Here is a 21057-nt window from a genome sequence, read left to right on the forward strand (position 1 = left end):
AAGGGGAGCTTTCGATATGTGTATAATTCTGTGGCCAAAAGCAGGTCTTGGTCCTTCATTTTGTATCTACCTCCATGGCAGCGCCCGCTGTCGTCAATAGAGCAATCCTGGCGAGCATATCTTCCTTGAAGTGCATGAAATCCGCGCGCTTAGCTTCACTAAGCAAGTCGTACTTGTCTTGAAACATGGTGTCTGCCTTCTTGACCTGCATCTTGGGCATCGTCTCCTCGTCAAGCATCTCAACGTCGTCAAGTTGGCTTCGCTGGGTCAGCTTGACAACATCCGCGATACCTTGATACCAGTCTTCAGTGAGCCATGCCCTTTCGTTGACACGAGCAACAGCATCGTCAAACTCTTTCGTCTTCAGACTGCTCCACCCATCCCAAGCTTCGTCTTCATCCAAGCCCCTGACAGAGGTCTCACTGCGAGCTCGAGTAAGTAGAGCAAGAATCTCTTTGCGAAGTGGAACATAGCCTTCTCGGTCGATCGCCTCCCCTGATGCGAGGGCTTTGACACGCATGGTGACAAAGAAGTAAATGGCAGCAAACAAGGCTGTCACGTTTTTCAGAACCCATTCATCCTCGGTCCTGCGGCCTCCCGGTGTGACGATTGCCTCCATACCGGCCAAAATCGTGGGCGCGAGCTTCTTGTGATCAGTTTCCTCGCACAAGAATCGAGTCGTGGGCTTTATCCATGGATGAAGGGCGTGCTCTGAGACAGCTTCCTTCTTTCCCGTAGATTTGGTCGGTGTGCCTGCATCCCCCTTTAAAGGGGTTCGAAATTGGGCAAGGCTTTGATCTTTTGTGGGTGTCCCACGAGATGGTAATGGTCGCGACCCAGATGCCGGTGAGCCTCCAGCATCCCGAAATCTCGAACTTGGTGTCCTCACCCGGCCTGATGCAGCCCTACCAGGCGTTGTGGCGCTATTGGGGAGGATGTTGTCGAGATGGCCATAGAGTCGCTTGTAGATGCGAGGGGGAATAGGTGGTCGTGGTTCGATAGGTGGAAGATCGAGAGTGATTTTTAGTCTACAACTGTAAGCTTTGAAGATTTCTGTCAATCACCAGAGATCATACCGGTCGCACGCAATGTTGGCACAAGCATAAAGCCTAGCAATCTCTTCCTCGGCCTTGAGGGTACTTGCATGAAGTCGGGACTGTGCAAGCAATGAACCCGCGAGTTCCACAAGAGCTGGTGGTAGATCAGAGCCGTATGTCGGCATCAATGAGAGCAACGCCTGCTCGATTTGGCGACTCATGGTGGCAGCTCTGACGTTTTCGGGGGTCGTGCTTGTGAGATGCTTGACGAGGATCGAGGTTTGAAGTTGGAGACGCGATACGAGATTGAGACGCGTAGCGCCGCAGTCACTCCTGACGCCTGGTCACGGGACCACTATCTCCATGGATCTCATTGAAGATGCCAGCTATTCATGTCCCCCACCAAATTACTGAGCATGCCGATCACTTGGCAAGACAAATGAATTGCTTGATCGAGAGACATCAATGATGGAATACGGATAAATATGAAACCAGAGAGTCGAGTGGGCTTGATCCCCTAAAACATACGTAGTAGATGCAAGCTGCGGTTCGAGATGTCAAAAGTTCCTCCTCCATACCATCCTCCAATGTCGAAATTCCAGCAGATGAAAACGTCCTAGCCAAGCATCTTCAGCGTATCTCCTCCCCGTAGCAGTTAAGCTTTCAGTGGCCTCCCCCACCGAGTGACAGCGTGCGCCCCTGGCAACATCCACCACCATTACGACAGTGGCCAGCTCCAGACCAGGATCGCTGTCGGGCTAGGTATCCCCGTCCGTCTACTCAGCATCTCCTTTAAGCCACGCCGTCGCCAGCTTGTCCATATCGTCAATTGCCTCTGTGTCGGCGTCGCCTCTCCAAGCCGCAAGTCCTGAGCCTCTTGCTGCACCTCGGTCCTCGACGCGCCAGTCATCATCTCACGATGCGCCCAAGTACCCTCTTCAGCGTCGCTTTTGCGACGTCGGTGCTCGCCCACGGCGGCGCCCATTCTCAGAAGCCCATAGTGGACTCCAACGCAGACTGGATGACGAGGCACATGGCGGGTATGCTACTATTTATTCCGTACGGTTAGAGGATCTCAAGCTGACATCTTATAGAGGAGCATCACGTACAGGGCTGGGACCCTGACTCCTTCTTCTCCCTCCACGACTTCAACAGCGACGGCTGGTGGCAAGCCTCCGAGCTTATGCGCATGTACGGCCTCTTTGACGACTCGAACAAGAACATGGAGCAAAAGCAGAAAGACGAGATCCTTGAAATCCTGCTGGGCCTCCTCGACTCCGACGCCGACTTCTCGGTCAGCCGCAAGGAGTGGATGGACTATGTCGGCGCTGGAAAGACGCTCCCCGATCTGGGCAGTGGACCTGGCCATCACGGCGACGACGAGTACGAGTATGAGATCCATCACTGGGAAAAGTACCACGATGAGAACACAAAGCTCGAGGACTTGACACACCCCGAGGACATTGAGCACTTCAAGAAGCACGACGAGATGGAGGACGCCGAGGAGAGGCTCGAGGCCATGCAGAAGCTCGCCATCGTCGAGTCCAACATTCCCCAAAAGTTCCGGCGACAAGCTTAAGAGGCCATGTAGATGATAGACACGAAATTGTATTTTACTCATTCGACGGCGAGAGATGTAGTGGGAGCGAGGCGTGGGGAGAGGCGCATGATATCATGACGGATGAATTACACTGAACAACTTGTTTTGGGATACATGATAACAGCTAGATATTGTAAACACGGACATCAAATACACAGTGCCAGACGCCTGGCGCAAACGTCTTGACCAGCTCGACATGCTCAACCTCTGCCGCCCGCCCCGTGTTCTGGCCCCAGCCATCAAAGATGCACTGTATCTCACTCCGCCTTGTCTCAGTGTCGTTGGCGCCCACGTTCTCGTGGAGATGCAGCCGTGTCTCACTGGACGGGGCCGACATGTCCCATGTATGCCTCCAAGTCGGCTCGCTCGTGGGCAAGAAGCCGCAGTTGATGTGTCGGATATCCTGGGCTATGCCTTGAGCCTGTAGGGACTGGATCCTCCGAAGAGCTTCCTCGTTGCTCTCCAGGAAGACGACGATCTGGTCCCCACCGCTAAGGATCTCTTCTTCCGGAAGCGTCAGGTCGTCACCCTGGACGATGCGTACGCTCCACCCGTTTGCTCTGGCGCCCCGTCGTAGACCTTCCACGCTCCAAGGGTTGATCTCCCAGCATAGGACTCTCATTCCGAGGCGAGCGTAGGAGAAGACAAAGTAGCCGATTCCTGCGTAGAGGTCGACTGCCCACTTCTCATCCCCATTTCTGTCCTTCACGGTGTCTCCCATATCCAGAAGCCTCGCCTTTTCCTTGACGTTTCCTCGGCTGAACATAGTCCATCTAGGTGCCCAGGTCTGGAAGATGCCATTCTGCTTGGTCGATACCCAAAGCGTCCTGTCGAAGTCATGTTGTGATGGTCCCTCTGTCGATGTACTTGTTGGTCCAAAGTCACCGTAAAAGGTACGAAGCCCACTGGGACTTCTGAGCACATTCTCTTCTGCCTCACCCTCAGCCTTGTGCAGAGGAATACCCTCGTTCACCGCAAGGTGAGTCAACGGTTCCTTGGCTTGTCTTGAAAGTTCTTGTAGGATCCTAGACCATAGCCGGTCACGGGCGTCTTGGCCGACACCTTGCAACGTGGTTGTCCAGGGTATGTTTGTGAAGCTGCCCGTGGGTAGAAGCGCCATCGGTTCATAAATTGTGAAGCGCTTTGGCGCACTGTTTAGAAGCCCATCTCGCCATGTTTGGTTCGTGTCGGTATTTTCGAATGTAGTTGAGTGAATCCAGTCACGGATGGCGACTTGAATTGGATTTCCTTTTGTCGTTTTTGGTTTTGGCATTTTGGTGGCAGATGTGGTTTTGGATAAAAGCTGCCCAAAAGTTCAACATAGTAGAAATAGCATACCTATCCAATGATGGAACACAACACTGCAAACTTGTCATAGTTAGCCAACACATCAAATTAATAATGAATGTACATCAAACGAAATTGTTCAACATGATCATAGTTTAATATAACGACTCTACCCAGAAACCGTACCCATCCATTCCCACTGATGTCACCACAAGTCCATGGGTATCGTGACCCTATGCTATTCTACATGCAAGCCATCCATTGCCATTAATTTCCGTTCCGTTATGCGTATACCGTCCCTTCATCACAGGAAGTAATCACCAGGGCCCCTCCTGTTCGCAGGGACATGCCTCTGGTCGTCAGGAACAGCCGAGAAGATGCTAAATTTCGGGTTTAGATCCTTGTCCACGGCCATGATAGATGCAACGTTGCCGCAGCGGTAACAGTAGTTGGGTGCTGACCACACAGTCACCACCGAGTTCTCTGGAAAATGATACTGTTCATGGTTAATAGGGTTCAGTGAGCAGAAGAGAGGAACATACCTTGTATCCTTCGTTGACGAGCTGATGGGCTCGAGCAATCAACTTCAAGCCGTTGACATGATTAAACTCCGTCGCTACCTTGTCTCCAAACAGCCAACCAGCACCACGAGGGCTAATGGCCCATGTTTCGACATCTTCGGGGTCTGACCACACAAGGTCACAGAACGCACCCTCGTGGGGGATCTCCTGGGCTCGAGCCACCACTCGGATTTGATCAATAGTCCTAATCTCGGGGCTCAGCCCTCCGTGGACGCAAAGAATCTCGCCATCGATAATGGCGGCGAGGACAAGAAAGTCAAACACGTGACAGCAGGCCTTCCAGACAGAGGCGTTGCCGTACTTTTGCTGGCACTCCTCATAGAATCCGTAGACCTGGGTAATCTGCCGCGATTCGTGGTTACCACGGACCAGGACTATTCTGTCTGGATACCTGTCGAAGACGTGAGCAGCGAAACATGAGAGGTCCATCCGGTGAAGCTCACTTGGCCTTCAAGCACATTAGTAATGTGAAGGTTTCCAAACTGAAGTATCCGCGATCCACAAAGTCTCCCAGGAAGATATATCGGGTATCGGCGCTCTGACTTGACGACGCTGTAACAGCAACTCCAGAGTCTAAGCGGTCTGCCACGGTCGCATCGGGGTCCTCTTCGGCGTCGTCTCCCTCGCCCTCCTCCCCTTCAGCTCCGCTCGTCGCCGCCCCATCGCCTGAAGCCTTTATCTTCTTCCTGAGCTTAGGGTTTGTGATCTCGGTAGGGGGCTCGATGTCGTCCGAGGTGATGACTGTGGTCGCGGTCTTTGGCGCCTGCACGTTGGACTCGCCTGGCATACCGCCAGAAACACGGAAGAGCTCGAGGAGATCGTAGAACTGGCCGTGGATGTCGCCGCACACGGTGACAGGGGTGCAGACAGGCTGGATGTTGGACTCTGGATTTCCGGGTCAGCCATCAGCGCTGGGCACACCCGAGCACCGCTCCTCACCTTCCATCAAAATCTCCTTGACCTTCTCGCACAATTCCTTCATGGCCCTCTCAGGCAGGTAGTGGCACTGCTTCGCCTCTTCCAACCACTCATCAAGGCCAGCATTGGGCCCCAGATTCGCGGGGCCCGGTCGAGGTACACTTGCAGCCATATTCAGGCATGCCCCGTCGCGAAAAGGTCGGGGGAAGGATATGGAGGGGGGAATATATATCAGCCCAGCGCTGCAAGGCGATGTGGTGGTACCTTGAGGCGACACGGGAACGAATGGGGGTGGGGCTTAGATAATGGAGGGGTGCGATAGTGAAACGCCGGAGAATCTTCGGGCCTTGAGGAACGCCTGTTTCTAAGTCAGACGAATCGAGGATGCTTTGAGTTGGAGTGTTTTCTCGAGTTCATGACGAGAACCTTTACTCTTGAATTCTTTACAAATATTCGAAGTCCACGCGACATTAAAAGCACCCAAGTATTGAGTTCATTCCTTCTCTGCCCGCACGTGAGAGAGAGTCCCCTCTTTAATCGCATATCCTCCAAAACCGCCCCACTGGCTGCTCGGCGGGGCATCGCCCAAGGCCGCGACTCATCAAGCCTTACATTGGAAGTTTCCTGGCTGATTAGCCACTCGGCCTCGTCAATATCAGCGCCCATCACCAGAACCAGACACGTCCTGCGGCATGCGCAATGTCAACTCAGGCACCGCAAGTCCTGTCTCGGCGGGCAAACGGGGTTCTCCCGGCGCCGCCGAGTCAGACTCAGACATCGGAAACCACAAAGGTGAGTGATACATCCATGTCGCTCATTCCAGGAGTCGCTCGTATCTGACTTGTCTCAAAGGGAAGGGGTTCGCACGACAACAGCGGGCCCGGAAAATCTAGGGGGAGAGGCTCGAGTGCGAGATCTACTGAGGCAAACAAGGTGGGATTATTTGCGCAGTGAGATGTAAGAATTGGTTGGGCTTGGACTAATCATGACGAAGAAAGCGAATGAAGGCGACGCCCCTAAGCCCGCCAAAACCAAGTCTCACAATGAAGGCGAGAAGCTCGTCATTCGCCGTCTTCCCCCTGGGATGACGCAGGACGAGTTTGTGACGATTCTTGGAAACGCCTGGGAATTGGGCAAGGGAAGAGTTGATTGGTTTTCTTTTGCTCCTGGCAAGATTTCCACCGAGTATGCCACGATTCCCCAATGAAGCGTTTTGTTTGCTGACGAACTCTTCAAAGCCCTTCAAAGCCCTCTCGACCAGGTCGCGCTTATGTCCACGTGATGAGGAAAGACGACATCATGGCTTTAAACGATACTGTTCGAACTGCAGTCTGGGAAGATGCTAAAGCTACTTTCACTAACCCATCGCTGATTGGACCTCCCTCGGTTGAATTTGCCATCTACAAGAAGGTTCCAGGTAACAAGAAGAGAACAGACGCGCGTCAAGGAACCATTGATCAGGACCCCGAGTTTATGGCCTTTTTGGAGGATCTCGCAAACCCTGCGCCGCCAAAAGAGAACGCCGAAGGCGAAGAAGGCGATGATATTGGAAAAGCAGAAACCAAGGTCACAACTACGCCACTTATCGAGTACTTAAAGGAGAAGAAGGCAAACAAGGCTAAAGACGGTGCCTCCTCTAAGAACGCCAAGCACGGACAGGGAGAATCTAAGAGCGGAAAGGGCAAGGGCTCCTCAAAGGACGACGATTCGGGCAAGAAGAAGGGCAAGGAGTCGAGAGAATCCAAGGCGGAAAAGACCCCCAAGGAGACAGTCAAGATCCTGACCAAGAAGGCCTCTACTGAACAGAGCGCGGAAACTTCCAAGGCCACGACTGCGAAGCCGACCAGCGATAGCGCCGCTCAGGAATCGGCGCCCAAGAGTCGGCGTGCAGGTATTTTGGCCGCTGCTAGGATTCTCCAGCGCGATCTTGGCCTCAGTCCTGGCAGTGCTCATAGGAAGGCACGTCAGGATGCGGCCAAGGCCGAGGCGGATGCAAAGACGACGACGAAGGAGGCCACACCTCCTGCGACTGCAAGCACCACTACCGAGAGACCGGCTTCACCCGTTAAATCTACAGAGACACCCCCTCCAGCTGTGAAGGGCCGAGGTGCCTCTGGAGCTGCCTCCAAATCTCAATCATCAGGTCGCAGGACCCGAGGCGGAAAGAACTCTGAGAAGAAGGAAAAGGAGACGGAAAAAGACAAGGACAATGAAAAGCCGAAGGGTAAGGACAAGGAGGGCGGGCCAAGCCAATCTCAGGCCACACCGAACCCACCTGTCGTCCTTCTCAAGAAGAAGACTACTGAAGTCGAGCCCCGACGACCAGCAACTCCAACGGGCACATCGCAGCCAGCACCTGCACAGGCGCAGGCTGCTGGGTCAAAGGCAAACAACGCATCTGGTGGTTCCAAGGGTGGTTCTAACAAGTCTGGAAACGCACAGAAGAAGCCCCCTACCGTTTCTGCAGACGCTACTCGTGGCTTTGTCAAGCACGCCAACCCCTCACAGGGTGTCACTGAAGCACTTCTCAAGCAATCGCTCGAAGTGTTTGGTACCATCACGTTTGTGGAGATCGATAAGCGCAAGGGCTTCGCTTATGTGGACTTTGCCGAGCACGAGGGTCTCGTAAAGGCAGTCACGTCAAGCCCCATTACCGTTGCGCAGGGTACGGTGCAGGTTCTGGAACGCAAGGACAAGAAGCCGGCGAACACGCCTGCAGCATCGGGAGCTTCCGGGCCGGCCCCGTCGGAGAAGTCGTCCGGCCGGGGCCGACGCGCACGAGGTGGAGGCAACAAGGTAAAGGATTCAGGAGCCAGCAAGGAGGGTGGCGGTAGCAGTGGTGCTACTGCTACCACGACAGCAACAAACGGCGGCGGCTGAGGCCAAGAGGAGTCTATATGAACCTTTCTCGAGCATCTCAGACAGATACTAGCGAGCAGCACGGCGAGGCGACGTCCGTCACGATCAGCGCCGCTAATCGTTGAGCTCACCGCCGACCACAGCCCGCGCTGTAGATCCAGCTCGTTCAGAGAAGATGGACAAAGTTGCAGACTGAGCAGTCATTGGCCTTTGTTGAGCGAGAAGACGGCAGCGGCTCGTATGCTGCGCCGTTTCCCAGACGAACCCGCCACTCATTGTAAGCATGATAGCTACGGGGATTCCGATGGAGGATCGATCTTCAACGACGGCAACTCCAAGCGGACCGCACCGGCACATATGCAGGCTGGTTTACTGGGGGTGTAGTAGCAGTAGTTAGAACACGCTAAGTAGGATCGAAGGAATCGAGCACAGGTATACAATGCTTTACATGACATGTTATCTTGGACTGTCGACTCATTACCATTGACAGCTCGGACAGCAACCATTATAGGGCCGCACATCTGACGACCATCCACAGTATTGACAGTAGTACCGTCCTCGTTCCGCTCCTCCTGCAAGACAGGCACAGGCGCACATGACAGCCAGACATGACACCACCAGCGAGATGAAGCCAAAGAGGAGGAATCCAATAAAGACGCCGGCGATGGCAAGGAACTTTACCAGAACCCCTGCCGCGAGGACATACATGCCTGGTCCTAGGAAATCGCTTGGCTCATGCTGCTTCTCTAGCCCAGCGTAACGCACGATTGCCCTTGGGCCTTCGTTCATGGCATATATTGCCAACACAGCCGATGCGAGCAAGAGTAATCCATCGAACAAGGTACCAAGGTATAACATCCACAGCCGCACCTTTGGTTGAAACCTATGATGTAGTGACGCCACGGCAACAACAAGTAGGCAAGCCGACGTCAACAGGGCGAGGACAGCCAGCGCAGCAGAAGCACGTGAAAAGGGGAGAAACTTTGTACGAGATGTATGTAGCCGAGGATTTACTGTCTTGGATGAGCCGTCGATAGAGGAGCTGCGGATGAAACTCGCCCATGAAGCAAGCGCTGAAGAGAGGGTCGTTTCGTTGGAGATGGAGGCACGAAGGGACGAGTCGACCATGGCGCCGAGGGAAAGGGTCGGCGGGAATGATTTATGACAATGGTTGTTATCGTCACATACGCCTGATAACTTGTTAGATTTACTTCTTGAAAAGATGGGGATGTTACTAACCTGACATGCCCCAGTACCAGACTCGAGGTAGGTGAGGGTTCTCCAGGGGCTTGGTAGATTTCTGAGATACCATCTCGATCGACTTTAGTAGTTCATCCTGCTGGAGCTTGTATAGATGGATCGTCTGCGTCGCGGGGGAGAGACAGCCAAGTACAGCGATGAAGTTGACAATCAGGCCGACTGTATCTAGTTAGTTCTCTGTGTACATACTCTTCACCTGAAATACTCACGAAACACTGCAAAGATGAGCCATGCTCTCCATCCCCTCGAGTTCTCCTCTATCCCCCACATCTGGGCGCAAGAAGCCCGCGAGATGCCCATATTGAAGTTGTGTTAATAAGAAGTGAGAGAAGAAGCTACCCAGACTCCCTCATGTGAGTATACCTCCTTCTATATATATCTATCCCCAAATCGCGCACCGCCGTTTCACACATAAAAGACCCCCAAGTCCCTGCAAGCCACCTCACGAACCCATCTCGTGCCGGCAGTCAGCCCCCCCTGCCCGAAGCCTTTCAGCTGGGCCGCTGAGATGTGACCCTGAAGAGGATCATTGGCCAAGACCTGTGACAGAGGTGTTTAGGGTGCAGACTGAAGAAGTCGATCATCATGTCACTCGCCTTTGATTAGCTGCTTCTTTTGAATAGCTTATTGAGCTAAATTCAGCCCTTGGGGGACGGCGGGTATTCTCCTTGCAATGTTAGAGTGTTTCTTGCATCTCAGTGTGGCTTGTCGGGTCAGCGTTTCACATATCACGAGGGCGCACTCCTGCATGTCAACCTCATTTGAGCTACAGCACATGACACAGACATATAAGCAGACATATAGAGACACAGTTATAAGTAACGACAATGTTGAATGAAAAATCTTTACGGCTGTGCTATCCTATCACTACTACTATCCTATCCTTTCCATTCCTATGCAAACATCGGGGAATCGTTTCTACTCGGGCTGTTGAACCCGAAACTTGTAGCAAACGTAAAAACAGCAAGTCTATCGAAACAAGATGAGTAAAAACAACATGATATCTTTGAAAAAACAACAAAAAAGGAAATCCTCGGGAGCTTTTCCGCTCCAACAACACTGTACTTTTTGGTATCCAAACCCCGTTGCGCCGTCCTATACCCTTCAAAACTGACCAAGAGTCACACACCATTCATGACAACGTACAACAACACAGCAACAATGAACCCAACCGCAATCGCTTCACCCTGGGCGAGAACCCTCTTCGCGTGCGCCTTCGCGTCTGTCCACCACAACCTCTCTCCCACGCCTCGACGAGCAGCCTTGAGTCCAGGAAGACCATCCATGCTCAGCACGTTGGTCTCGTTGTGGTACTCTTGAAGCGTATTGCTGTCGACTCTCTTCTTGAGCCAAGCATCCATAGTGGGCCGCTCTTCAAACACGGCCAGTTCGTCCACTTTGCCGTCGACACCCTCTGGAAGCACCTGCTCTACAGGTTGCTCAGATGCCGAGTCGCGATCGTAGATGGCCCTCTTGACACGGGGCACACCAAAGCCGCAGCTCGTCTGAACTTCAAACACGTCCGCCACAATTACGGCCCTGGCGCCGTCGAATGCTGACCGCTTCCCTTGGGAGATGCGGCGGACGAGATCGGTAAATGCCGGCTCATCCCATTCGACAACTCTGGACCTGCAAAAGAATCTCAGAATCCGAGGGGCCGCGCCGAAACTCATAAACATCAAGCAGAGCCGACCATTGTCATATGAGTGAGCAATCGTCTCGCACCCGGAGCCGGTACGATCGATGTATGCACACTGGTTCGGTCCCAAGATGGCAAAGTGAGAGTCGGCCAGGCCCTTGGGCGAGACATTGATGTGAGAGCCAAGGGTTGGCGCCGAGCCGGTGAAGAAGACGGGTTGCCGCTGCACCCACTCGGCGAGCTCCTCGGTGATGGACGGATAAAGCTTCATGGCGAGTATGTAAAAACGTATAATGTGAAAAGCAGGTACCTCAGGTAGTGAGGTCTGTTATGTAACCACAGAGCCAAAGCAAGAAAATTGCTGGAGTGCGGATGGATGTCCAGTTGTTTGAAACAGAGACAAATTTGTGTGCGGTAGAAAATGTCGACCGACGTCGGTGATGGATTGATATGCATGCATTCCGCGCCGTGCGGGGAACGGAATGGCGTCAAGGCGGTGGACTCGGTCCGTATGCCCGCCTGCCCCATTGAGTATTAGAGTCAGTTTCTGGAATCAGAATCCGCTTGTCGGTGACGATTGGGAGAGAAGCATGGTGGGCCCTACTAAGCCCAACTTGCTAGGATGGTCCTCACCCCTTGGATGTATGTCTCATGGGGTGTGTCCAAGGTAATCTTGTTTGTGGGCAAGCTCCTGATGGAGTCTTGCTCCGACTTGCGACACGGGAAGGTTGGTAATTTCCTGGGTGGCCGTCACTGGCATTCGGCCAGGACCGCCTACCTCCCTTCGAGATGCAGGTCGATCAGAGAATAGGGTGAATGAGGTTAGTTCGGGATGGGATACGCGTGGTATGAGCCATCCTCGTAACGCTCGTCATCGTAGGTGCTGCTGTCACTGCTAAAGTGACCATTGACGATGCTGGAAGTGCGAGGCACGTTGTAAGTAGCTTGGCTAGAGACGACGCTGGCAGCCTTGCGTCCTGTTGTCATTTGACCGTAAGCGTCAAGGTTATTGGAAGGGGTGTCATAGTGAGACCAACCTCCGGGTCCCCAAGGCTCGATGAAGCTGGTCTGGCGAGGTCCTGAAGCAGGACGCTCATCAAACCGCTTCGACAAGCGCTCCTTGTCCGCCTTGATATCGGGCCGGCTGTCCTTGTCCTTGGGCTTGTCGCTCCGTCGGCCCCGATCCTCACGGCGCTCTTCGCGGGTGCGCTCATCTCGGTGACGATGCTCGCGTGGACGCTCCTCACGGGAGCTCTCTTCGCGCTCAGACTGGTGTCGCTCCTCCCGCTCACGGTGACGCTCCTCTCTGGCCTCGCGGGTCTCGCGCTTGCTACCAGTCTTACTGCTGGGCTTGCTAGAGGCCTTGCTCGAGGCCTTGCTGGAAGGCCGAGACGGCTTGCGAGTAGCCTCGGGGAGAGCAGCAGGGAGAGGGCTCGGCATTGGGCTCGACATGGGGCTCGTCATGGTAGAGGTGGGCGTCTGGTTGTTATTAAGAGCGTTGAAACGCATGGTCAGGTTCTCATGCTTGGCAGTGAGGCCAATGAAGCGCTGCTCGAGGTCATGGTGCTCAAACTTGACACGCTCGTTCTCTTCCTTGAGGGTCTCCTTCTCCTCCTTGAGCTCCTCGCACTCGCTGTTGAGGCGGCGCTTATCCTCCTTGAGCTCCTCAAAGTCAGTGTTGAGACGGCGGTTGTCCTCCTTGAGGACCTCGGCCTCAGAGCGGGCGCCCTCGAGCTGGGCCTTGACCTCGCGGTAAGAGACGTTGGATTCAGTAGCCTTGCGGTTAGCCTGCTCGAGAGAGGTCTTGGCCTCGTTCAGCTTGCGGGTGAGTGTCTCGATGGTGTTCTTGAGCTTGTCATTTTCGGCGTTGGCCTTGTTCAGGTCGGTGTTGGCCTTTTGAAGATCGTCGCGCAAATCCGACTCGTAGTCATATTCGTATGAGTAGTCGTAATCGTGAACTGTATTTCGGCGGTCAGTGTGTGAAAGCGGGAAGAGCCGGGCGTTGTTGTGCGCACCAGTCAAGGCCTTGGAAGAAACGGTGGAGGAGGCCGAGGAAGAGCTCCTCTTGACCGGGCTAGCAGATGTCCTCTGATGCAGCGGCATTGCGTCGGATCGGGGCAGTTCACGATCGCCCACACGACTAGAGGAAGTAGAGGAGATGGGAACGGAAAAAGTAACCGAAGCCGTCTTGAAGGTATTTTCTGGGGTGATTTGGGAATATCCTGTTCGCTGCGATGCAGCGCTGCCCAACGACGACTAGGTCTGGCAGGCGGTATAAGAGCGCGGGCGAGCGAATTGGCGGAGAAGCGCTGTAACGGTAGGTAGGGCCGTGGGAGGGGCGGGAGCGGGAGCGCGAGGGGCCACAAAGGCAAAAAGCTGGGTAGAGTGACGTCTTGGTATGGACGACTTGACAGGTTAACTCGAGTTAGTTTGTTACTGAAGATGGTAGTAACAAGAGAATTTTCCAACACGGAATGAGGAAAAAGGTCGAGAATAAAAACCTGTGGGCGATAGAAAAAGGGAAATGAGCTCGGGTGCAGGCAGGGGAAAAAGGGAAGAAAAAAAAGTGTTCGGGTTGATATGGATTTTTATCAAACTCGGGTGTGGGAGGAAAAAATAAAAATAAAATAAAAAAAGCCTGGCCTGGTTGGAATGGGGGGTGGAGGGGGGCGGAAGATGAAGGGAATGCAAAGGGCAAGGCAAAGCAAGGCAGGGAAGGTGCAACTGGAAATGACTGTTGTTCCTTCTATTACTCTAGTATGTACGCACACACCTTACTATTCTAACAACACGGACCAAAGACTGCCTTGTGCTTATTCCTTGCTTTCTCATCTATTCCATTTCTATCGATGTCTACATTCACGCTCTTGTCCTCTGTTACTCCCAGGGCCGACGGCACGGGTCACGACAAAAGGCGGGAGGGGAGTCATCGGTAAGTGGTTTGCTAATGCTAATAGGATAGGTTAGCACCTAGCTACCTACCTAACTACCTACCCACATACAGACTCGGTACATCACGGCGCGCAAAGGCGGAGAGGCGGAGAGGAAGAGGCAGCTACCGGTAGCATTCTAGTGGCACCCTCAGATTCTCAGCGGTCTAGTCGGCCCCTCGATGGGCTGGACCCGAGGGAGTGGGCATTTTGTCTCTCTTTTTCTTCCACCGCCAGCTGCAGGTTGGGTCCTCCCCTGCCTGTCTGGACTGAAGGAGACTCCTCCTCTTCCCAACAAAGAATGGAACGGAGTAGAGGAGGGGTGAGGGAGTGGGAGGTGAGGCACATCTTGTCGTGATTGGGAGGCTCACAAGACACGGGAAATGGAAACTGGGCCGCACGCACACACTCTCACTCGCATTTGCGCTCTCAGCAACCTCTCGACACACAATACCGCCGCTGCGGCCTGCGCAATGTCCAGAAAGGCGCCGTTGTGACGCCAACATCAGCACCAGAATCAGTGCCCAAGGGGCACTTGGCAAGAGCCCAATGCCCACTTCGCCCACACCTCTACCCTACCCGTACCCTTGCCAAACCGGGGTCCGCTTCCCAACCCTCATGCTTCTCCGCCGGCTCTCCTGGTCCTCAGTGCCTTTTGCATACCATCAAAAGCCCTCGGCCTTTTCCCTGGTTCCTGGATCCCCCGGAGCCGGCGCAAAGGGGCCTTGATTGGCTATGCCGGGGCTGTGCAACACCGTAACCACCAAGCAGAAGAAAGGAAGGGCAGAGCAAAAGCAATGCGGGAGGGGAGTGGCACTACTGCTGCCATCACCACTTGCACAATCACCACCACCAGCATCCTGGTGCCAGACACACTCTTTGACTGACAGGGGTGGCAGGAAGCAGGCCGTTTGGCCCCCCGTCTTTCATCACGATATCGATGGCCAGTTTACCCGGCAACGCACCCTCCATCATCAGAGAATCAGAGGCACATCCGCATTGATCTGGTCCGCAACCGGTTCGCATGCTTGAGAGGTTAAAATGCGAGGGCAAGATGCTGATCATTCAATGAGGGCCGACTCGGCTCCACGCCTCCTCGTGGCTCAAGTCCCGTAACCGTCACCGCCAGCTTACAACCCTGCGCCGCATCTTGCGCCGGCGCCGCAAAAAGGCACCCAGAGTCTTGGACGAGAGATCCGAGTGACTCATAGGCTGACAAAAGAAGGGTTCAACTCGAACACGGGCTTGTCTCGTGGTGGCCGTTGGCTGTGTCTGATCGGTTGCGCCTCATTCCTTGTCGTCAATGCGAGCCGTTCGGCACATGGGAGCTTCTCTGATTTCACAGACGCCAGAAGCAGAAGCAACCAACTTCAACTCCCGTGGTGGGCGACTAGGGCCACATTCGCGCAGAGACGAGTCGTAGTGCCTGACCCCCCTTGTTCGTCTACGGTTGCCTTTTGACCCCTCCTCTGCTCGTCTTTCTTGCATCCGGGAGTGGCCGAGAAGCAGCGAGATATTGTTGGCCAGCTATGACGAAAGCTGCAGGAGCTTGAGAGCACATGCGCATCACGAAGCAGAGCCAAAATGGTACTGCAATTTTGGTAATCTGGACAAGATCGCGGGGGGGCACGTACTGCCCAAGCTAGGTAGGGCCTCAATGACGGTGGAGAGGCGGAAGGTTGACAGGAAGTCCCGTCGGGTCTAACATGCCTAGGTCCCTAGGTACCCTAGCGACTCGAGAAGCCGCCCGCCGCCGGTCGCCGGTCGCTTGGGACCGGGGCCGGGGGAGCTTCCGCCCGGGGGGGCCTCCCGCATCTGGGGCCTCACAACCTAAGTTAAACGCTTGGACTTGCCGCCTGTCAAAACAAAATTGGGGCACATCAGAATTTTCTGACACGGCGGGAATGGGTGGGAATGGAGCTGAATTGGATGGTTTTGGATTGCGTGTGGGTGTTTCGGTATCCGCCCCCTTTGTCCTGGTGGCCTCGGGGCCTGGCTGGGTGCTCCCTGACTGGCTGGGCACTGCTGGGCTGAATCGGCCCTGGCTGGACAAGGAGGCCTCGACTGGAATGGATTATTGATTGATTGATTGAGATGAGATGAGTGAGTGTCCCTTGGTCCGCCGTCATGGCTCTCCCTGCATTCCCGCTCCCGCTGCCAAGCTTGCCCCGTCACCACGTTTCCAGCCCTAGGTCAGTTTGTTGCCTGCGTCAGTCCCTTTCACGGAGTGACCTGGCGGATGTAGTCATTTTGGAGTAATTTTCGAGTATTCCTGTTTGTGGCCCCCCGGACCCGGCCTACCGAGCGACCTCACCGATGGAAGCCAGCGCACGGCAAGTTTCCAGCCCCTACCCAGTGGATGGGGCATCCCGTCCCCCCTCAACGGTCGCTAAACGCCATCGGGAAGCGCCCCCCCCTCGGTGAACAGCCTTCGATGGCATTTCCCAACTGGGCAAGTAATTTAGACTTGATCCATGACACGGCCACCTCAAACCTCATCCCAGGCTTTATCCGTTTCGCTAAGCCACGGATCTACCCGCTGGCGATTTCGATTTCCATCCACGGGAAGCGTATCTATCGTGCACACGTTTACTGCCAGCTCATTCTGGAACTGGCTCTTTTCAAAATAGAAACGGTTTGTCACTGCGTGACTGGTCTCGACGAGCGGATTGGGTCAAGGCCAAGCTGTCCATGAGTCAAAGTGGACAAAAAATAGGACTTTGTTGGTGTCGTTTACATGGTCATGCGAATAGTCCTTTGGCAGGGTCTACAACCTCTTGGTGATGGTCATATGCCCCCTCGAGATTCCCACTCTCTACACCCTCTCCTTCGGCCTTGCACACACCACTAACAGATTATCTATCCCGTCTTTCTGGCACCCACTCAGGATATCGCCCATGAAACCTCGAGTGCCGCCATCCACCATGATGTCGGGTGTTTCACATTGCCCACCCACCACTATCCAACATCCACGATTATCATGATGATCCGTTTTCAGGCCAGCACTCTCACCGTAAACCTGTCCTCGTATTCTCAAACCCGTTCTCCCCCTCTAGTTCCATACATCTCTGTGCAACAAACATGGGAGTGAGTTATCGTCCATCCATCCTCTTTGTCGTCACCACCTTCAGCCTGGTTCCAAGTCGTCATGGCCCCCAAAAACCATACCCTTGGCGACCATGTCAGGCGACCAATCCCCATCACCCACAAAGTCCCTCTTCTGCCTGAAATAGGACTTTTTTCTACTTCATCTGCTGCAAGATGGGTGGCTGCCTTTTTTCTACTTTTTTTTTTCTACGGCATTCCCCCTCTATCGATCACTCGTGAAACACCCCTTCACACACCCTCTCTGGTTGCCTCGTCACCCCCCTTTCGCGTCGTCGTCTTCGTCCCCGCTGAGTATTGTACAGATGCGCGATACCACGGGACATCGCGTTGCATCGCGCGCGCAATGCCTCCGCCCCCTCCCTCCACTTTGAGCAGGCAGAATTTCAAATTTGATGGCTCATCTTGGATGACAAAGCCCGTTATACTCATCAGCCGTGACAAAGCATGGTGGAATTTGTCGTTGTTGTTATTGTGATTGTGAATTTGTACTGCATCTTCGTGGTCCCACTTCACGTCATGGCCATGCTGAGATACCTTGCAGCAGGGTGCCAAGTGGACTGACTGATGAGGGGTATAGAGCCGACGGGATGGTTTGTTTCTTTTTGTCACATAGACCTGTAGGGGGGTAGAGTGTGTGCCTCAGACCTCGGTGTTTCGAGACATTGTGCTATTGACTGCTACCCTAAACCATCACGACTTCGATACCAGATGACCTTTAGCTTTGCAAGAACAAAGAAACTATCACGCGGGAATAAAGTGGATAGACATTGCAAGTTCACCAACGGCATTAATTGCTTTGAGACACTTTCGTGGGGTTGTATAAGGTGATTTGAATAAATGTGGGAGGACAACCCTCCTTATCCTAGCCGGTATAAGTTCCTTGTTTCCGAACACATCCTATCCAACATGCCGTGTCGTCATCTACACATTGGTCATAGCGCGTAAACGTAAAGTAAAGAAGAGAAGAATAAGAAGAAAGATATCATAGGTGGTGAATGTTGATCCAGTCTGAATGAGATCTCAAGTCCCAGCCCGGTACATAAAGGGGTATTTCCAACTATAAGCACAACTTGTTAGAACTAGCCATGAATACAAGCATAGACGATGCTTCTCACCTCAAAATAAAGACATAGCATGTCCAACAGATAAAAATAAAGACGGCATAAAGACATGGTGCAAGATATCATCAATCCCAACAAAGCCAGTCATGATTCAAACTGCCTGGCCACTCCAACGCGGCCGCTGTCCCGTAGATATCCAGAAATGCCGGTGAAAAGGGGAGGAGAAAGAGAAAAGAGAGGGGATCCATCAAATTAGCAGACACGTCGACGCTTTAGGATATCCTCGTAGACCTCAATCTTCTCCGTCTTGGACTCGACAACAGTAATGAGACCAATATGGCGCTCCCGTAGCTCCTCGTAAGTCTTCTTCCAGAAGCCAGACTGGTTGGTCCAGTACTCGATCTGCTTTGTCAAGTCGGCAACACGGCGGCTGAGGCTCTGGTCGATCTGCTTGGACAGCTGGCACACACGGTAGCGGAGGTCACCGTTCTCGTCCTTCAGCGTCTTGTTCTCCTTTTCCAGACGGCAGACCTTGGCCCGCAGAGCATCCATCTCGCGATGGCTCCGGGATGTAGAATCGCAGGAGTTATCGATGGATCGACGGAGGCACTCATTCTCGGCCGTGAGGTGCTCGACTTGGTCCCTGAGCTGAGGGATAACGACATGACACAGACGATGAGTCTCGGCCTCTGCGTTATGGAGCCTCACCCTCAGAGTCTCATTCTGAGCAGCAAAGTCCTGGTTGGCCTCTTCAAGCTGCTGGTTCTGCTTGACAAGAGTCTTCCACTCTTCACGGCTGACCTTGTAGTAGTCGCAGGAGTGACGGTGGTGATGGTAAGATCGGGATCGTTTGACAGTGACGAACTGAGGCCGCCCCTCAGGGCTGGTCTCAACGTAGAAGCGTCGAGATGTCATTTCGGTCATAGGTTGCGTCTCGGGAGTTTCTCTGACTGATGTCTGATTGTGAAGCTTGAGTGACCTGAGGTTGTAGAGTGGTACCGGTTTCTGATGATCAATCACAGTCGGAGTTCCAGAGAGCTGGGTAGACGATGGAAGATATAAAGACAGTCTATCTCTGAGACAACACGAGAGATATCTAGGACTCGGGGCTAAGGAGGATCAAGCAGTGTCTGCCTTTAGAGTAGAGCGGTCGTGAAGCAAATGAATGACCCTGATGATTGTCTCGGAAGGGGTCCACCAAGGAGAGAATGACAGCTGAAAGGGACACTGGGCTAATGCAGGTGATCAAAGAAGGTCAGAAGTGTTGTTTATATAGAACAAGGGGAAACGGGCTGCTGCAGGTCAGAGCAGAAGCTCTCCTTTTATAAACACCAGCCTCTGTATCAGGCACTTGCTCTGACTCTGTCACCGGTGTAGAGAATGACACATAAACCACGCGGCAGTCAAACATGGATTGAAAATTGGAATAAAAACGACCTCAAGGCCATGCTATCGTGGCTTGTAGGGGGCGGCTGATGAGTAGGAGTCTAACAAGTGTAAATGTTCCTGACGGTTCCGTCTCTGCCTTTGCTCTAGGACTTGAGCACAAGTGTGGCAGACTTGACAAGAAAAGCAAGCAAACAACTGTGGCAGAGCAAACCAGCACTTTTTGGTTTAAATGGGGGAACTTTGGGAATTTAGTCGGTTGGATGAGGCGCGCGTGGTCCATGTCTCAATGGTGATGGTGGTCATTCCCGGCGCAGACAAAGACAAAGAAAAGAGTGGCTGACAGGGAGAGTTTGAGCAGCTATGACAAGATGGATTATTACTTGGAAAGCATCCATAAAACAGAGTGTGGGCTTGAAGGCTTGCATGAAGTCTTTGATGCCGTTGTAAGAGGCGCTTGCCTCGGGTATCCAGGGGCATTGATGATTTTGACTTGCATGGACCGAGCGGCGTCAAAGAAGCGGCTAACGAAAGGGCACCAAAGAGAAGAGAGAAACGGAGATAACAGCAGTAGCAAGATCCATTAGCTTATTGTGTCGTGCATGCGTTTTGGCGGGAGATGAGAGTGACGTGCAGGAGTTCGTCCACGAGGGCCTGGCGAGCGGGAGATGGACATGGTGACCTGCAAGGGCATACAGTGTGGATAGAGCCTAATTAAGGAGCGACTCAACTTTGCATGCAATTTAGCGGGGGGCGCAAGTATATTACAGTGTGAATATGTAAAACACACAGCCCCGCTACCCCATGACATGTACGCCTTGTGAGGCCTCATCGTCCATCCACCTTCTACTCCTCCACACCATCAAAGGCCCCAAACCAAACAAAAGAGGAATCGTCACCACGGGACCCCTTGCAGCAGCATCGACCCGAGATGCACCGCCCGATCACTCGGTTCCAGGCCATGCAACATGCGACGCAAGGGCAGTGCATTACTAGAGCAGGGCTATCTTTGAGCCTCTGGTTTCGTACAAGTCTTTTCTTTGTCTACGCATCAGGTTGTGGTTGAGATGGATTCTTGCTCTTATCCATTTCGTATTATTCTTCCATGTTTCGTTTAAATCGATGGAAATATCATCTCGAGAAATAAGCATTTCAACATTCATGGGAACCAACCACTTCAACCCTGCGCCACCAAGCTGAACCTGAAGATGCCCACCATCTCACAACCCTCAACCAACAAATATATTCTTCTCTTAGCCGTAACTCCTGACATTCCCGGCCCCCAAACATCCCACAACTGGTGACGAACCAGCGTGGCTTATTCCCCAGGCTGCAGCGAGGCACTCTGACAACCTGCCTCATAACTTGTTACACTTTCAGAGCCTTCTCGT

The 21057-nt window shown here is 53.4% G+C and overlaps 8 protein-coding genes across 8 annotated transcripts; 2 read left to right on the plus strand and 6 right to left on the minus strand.

The window, feature by feature from the left end:
- Positions 1-33: 33 nt before the first annotated feature.
- On the minus strand, positions 34-1258 carry NECHADRAFT_57041 (uncharacterized protein; the record flags this gene model as incomplete). The annotated part of the gene is made up of 2 exons (XM_003049840.1): positions 34-1028; positions 1077-1258. 2 exons carry the CDS (start codon positions 1256-1258, stop codon positions 56-58), a joined length of 1155 nt encoding a protein of 384 aa, XP_003049886.1. The 3' UTR covers positions 34-55.
- Positions 1259-1956: 698 nt separating this feature from the next.
- NECHADRAFT_30114 (uncharacterized protein) lies at positions 1957-2616 on the plus strand (the record flags this gene model as incomplete). The annotated part of the gene is made up of 2 exons (XM_003049624.1): positions 1957-2077; positions 2132-2616. 2 exons carry the CDS (start codon positions 1957-1959, stop codon positions 2614-2616), a joined length of 606 nt encoding a protein of 201 aa, XP_003049670.1.
- Positions 2617-2761: 145 nt separating this feature from the next.
- NECHADRAFT_30345 (uncharacterized protein) lies at positions 2762-3910 on the minus strand (the record flags this gene model as incomplete). Its single annotated transcript, XM_003049841.1, has 1 exon — positions 2762-3910. One exon carries the CDS (start codon positions 3908-3910, stop codon positions 2762-2764), a length of 1149 nt encoding a protein of 382 aa, XP_003049887.1.
- A 318-nt stretch (positions 3911-4228) lies between these two features.
- NECHADRAFT_89795 (uncharacterized protein) lies at positions 4229-5595 on the minus strand (the record flags this gene model as incomplete). Its single annotated transcript, XM_003049842.1, has 4 exons — positions 4229-4420; positions 4467-4896; positions 4949-5390; positions 5445-5595. 4 exons carry the CDS (start codon positions 5593-5595, stop codon positions 4229-4231), a joined length of 1215 nt encoding a protein of 404 aa, XP_003049888.1.
- A 527-nt stretch (positions 5596-6122) lies between these two features.
- Positions 6123-8303, plus strand: NECHADRAFT_89796 (uncharacterized protein; the record flags this gene model as incomplete). Its single annotated transcript, XM_003049625.1, has 3 exons — positions 6123-6215; positions 6418-6608; positions 6662-8303. 3 exons carry the CDS (start codon positions 6123-6125, stop codon positions 8301-8303), a joined length of 1926 nt encoding a protein of 641 aa, XP_003049671.1.
- Positions 8304-10663: 2360 nt separating this feature from the next.
- NECHADRAFT_30214 (uncharacterized protein) lies at positions 10664-11452 on the minus strand (the record flags this gene model as incomplete). The annotated part of the gene is made up of 1 exon (XM_003049843.1): positions 10664-11452. The coding sequence occupies one exon, from the start codon at positions 11450-11452 to the stop codon at positions 10664-10666; it is 789 nt and encodes a 262-aa protein (XP_003049889.1).
- A 551-nt stretch (positions 11453-12003) lies between these two features.
- NECHADRAFT_74298 (uncharacterized protein) lies at positions 12004-13284 on the minus strand (the record flags this gene model as incomplete). The annotated part of the gene is made up of 1 exon (XM_003049844.1): positions 12004-13284. One exon carries the CDS (start codon positions 13282-13284, stop codon positions 12004-12006), a length of 1281 nt encoding a protein of 426 aa, XP_003049890.1.
- Positions 13285-18532: 5248 nt separating this feature from the next.
- On the minus strand, positions 18533-19195 carry NECHADRAFT_29873 (uncharacterized protein; the record flags this gene model as incomplete). Its single annotated transcript, XM_003049845.1, has 1 exon — positions 18533-19195. The coding sequence occupies one exon, from the start codon at positions 19193-19195 to the stop codon at positions 18533-18535; it is 663 nt and encodes a 220-aa protein (XP_003049891.1).
- Positions 19196-21057: the final 1862 nt, after the last annotated feature.

This window comes from Fusarium vanettenii (assembly GCF_000151355.1).
Source record: "Fusarium vanettenii 77-13-4 chromosome 1 genomic scaffold NECHAsca_8_chr1_1_0, whole genome shotgun sequence".
Classification (NCBI taxonomy): domain Eukaryota; kingdom Fungi; phylum Ascomycota; class Sordariomycetes; order Hypocreales; family Nectriaceae; genus Fusarium; species Fusarium vanettenii.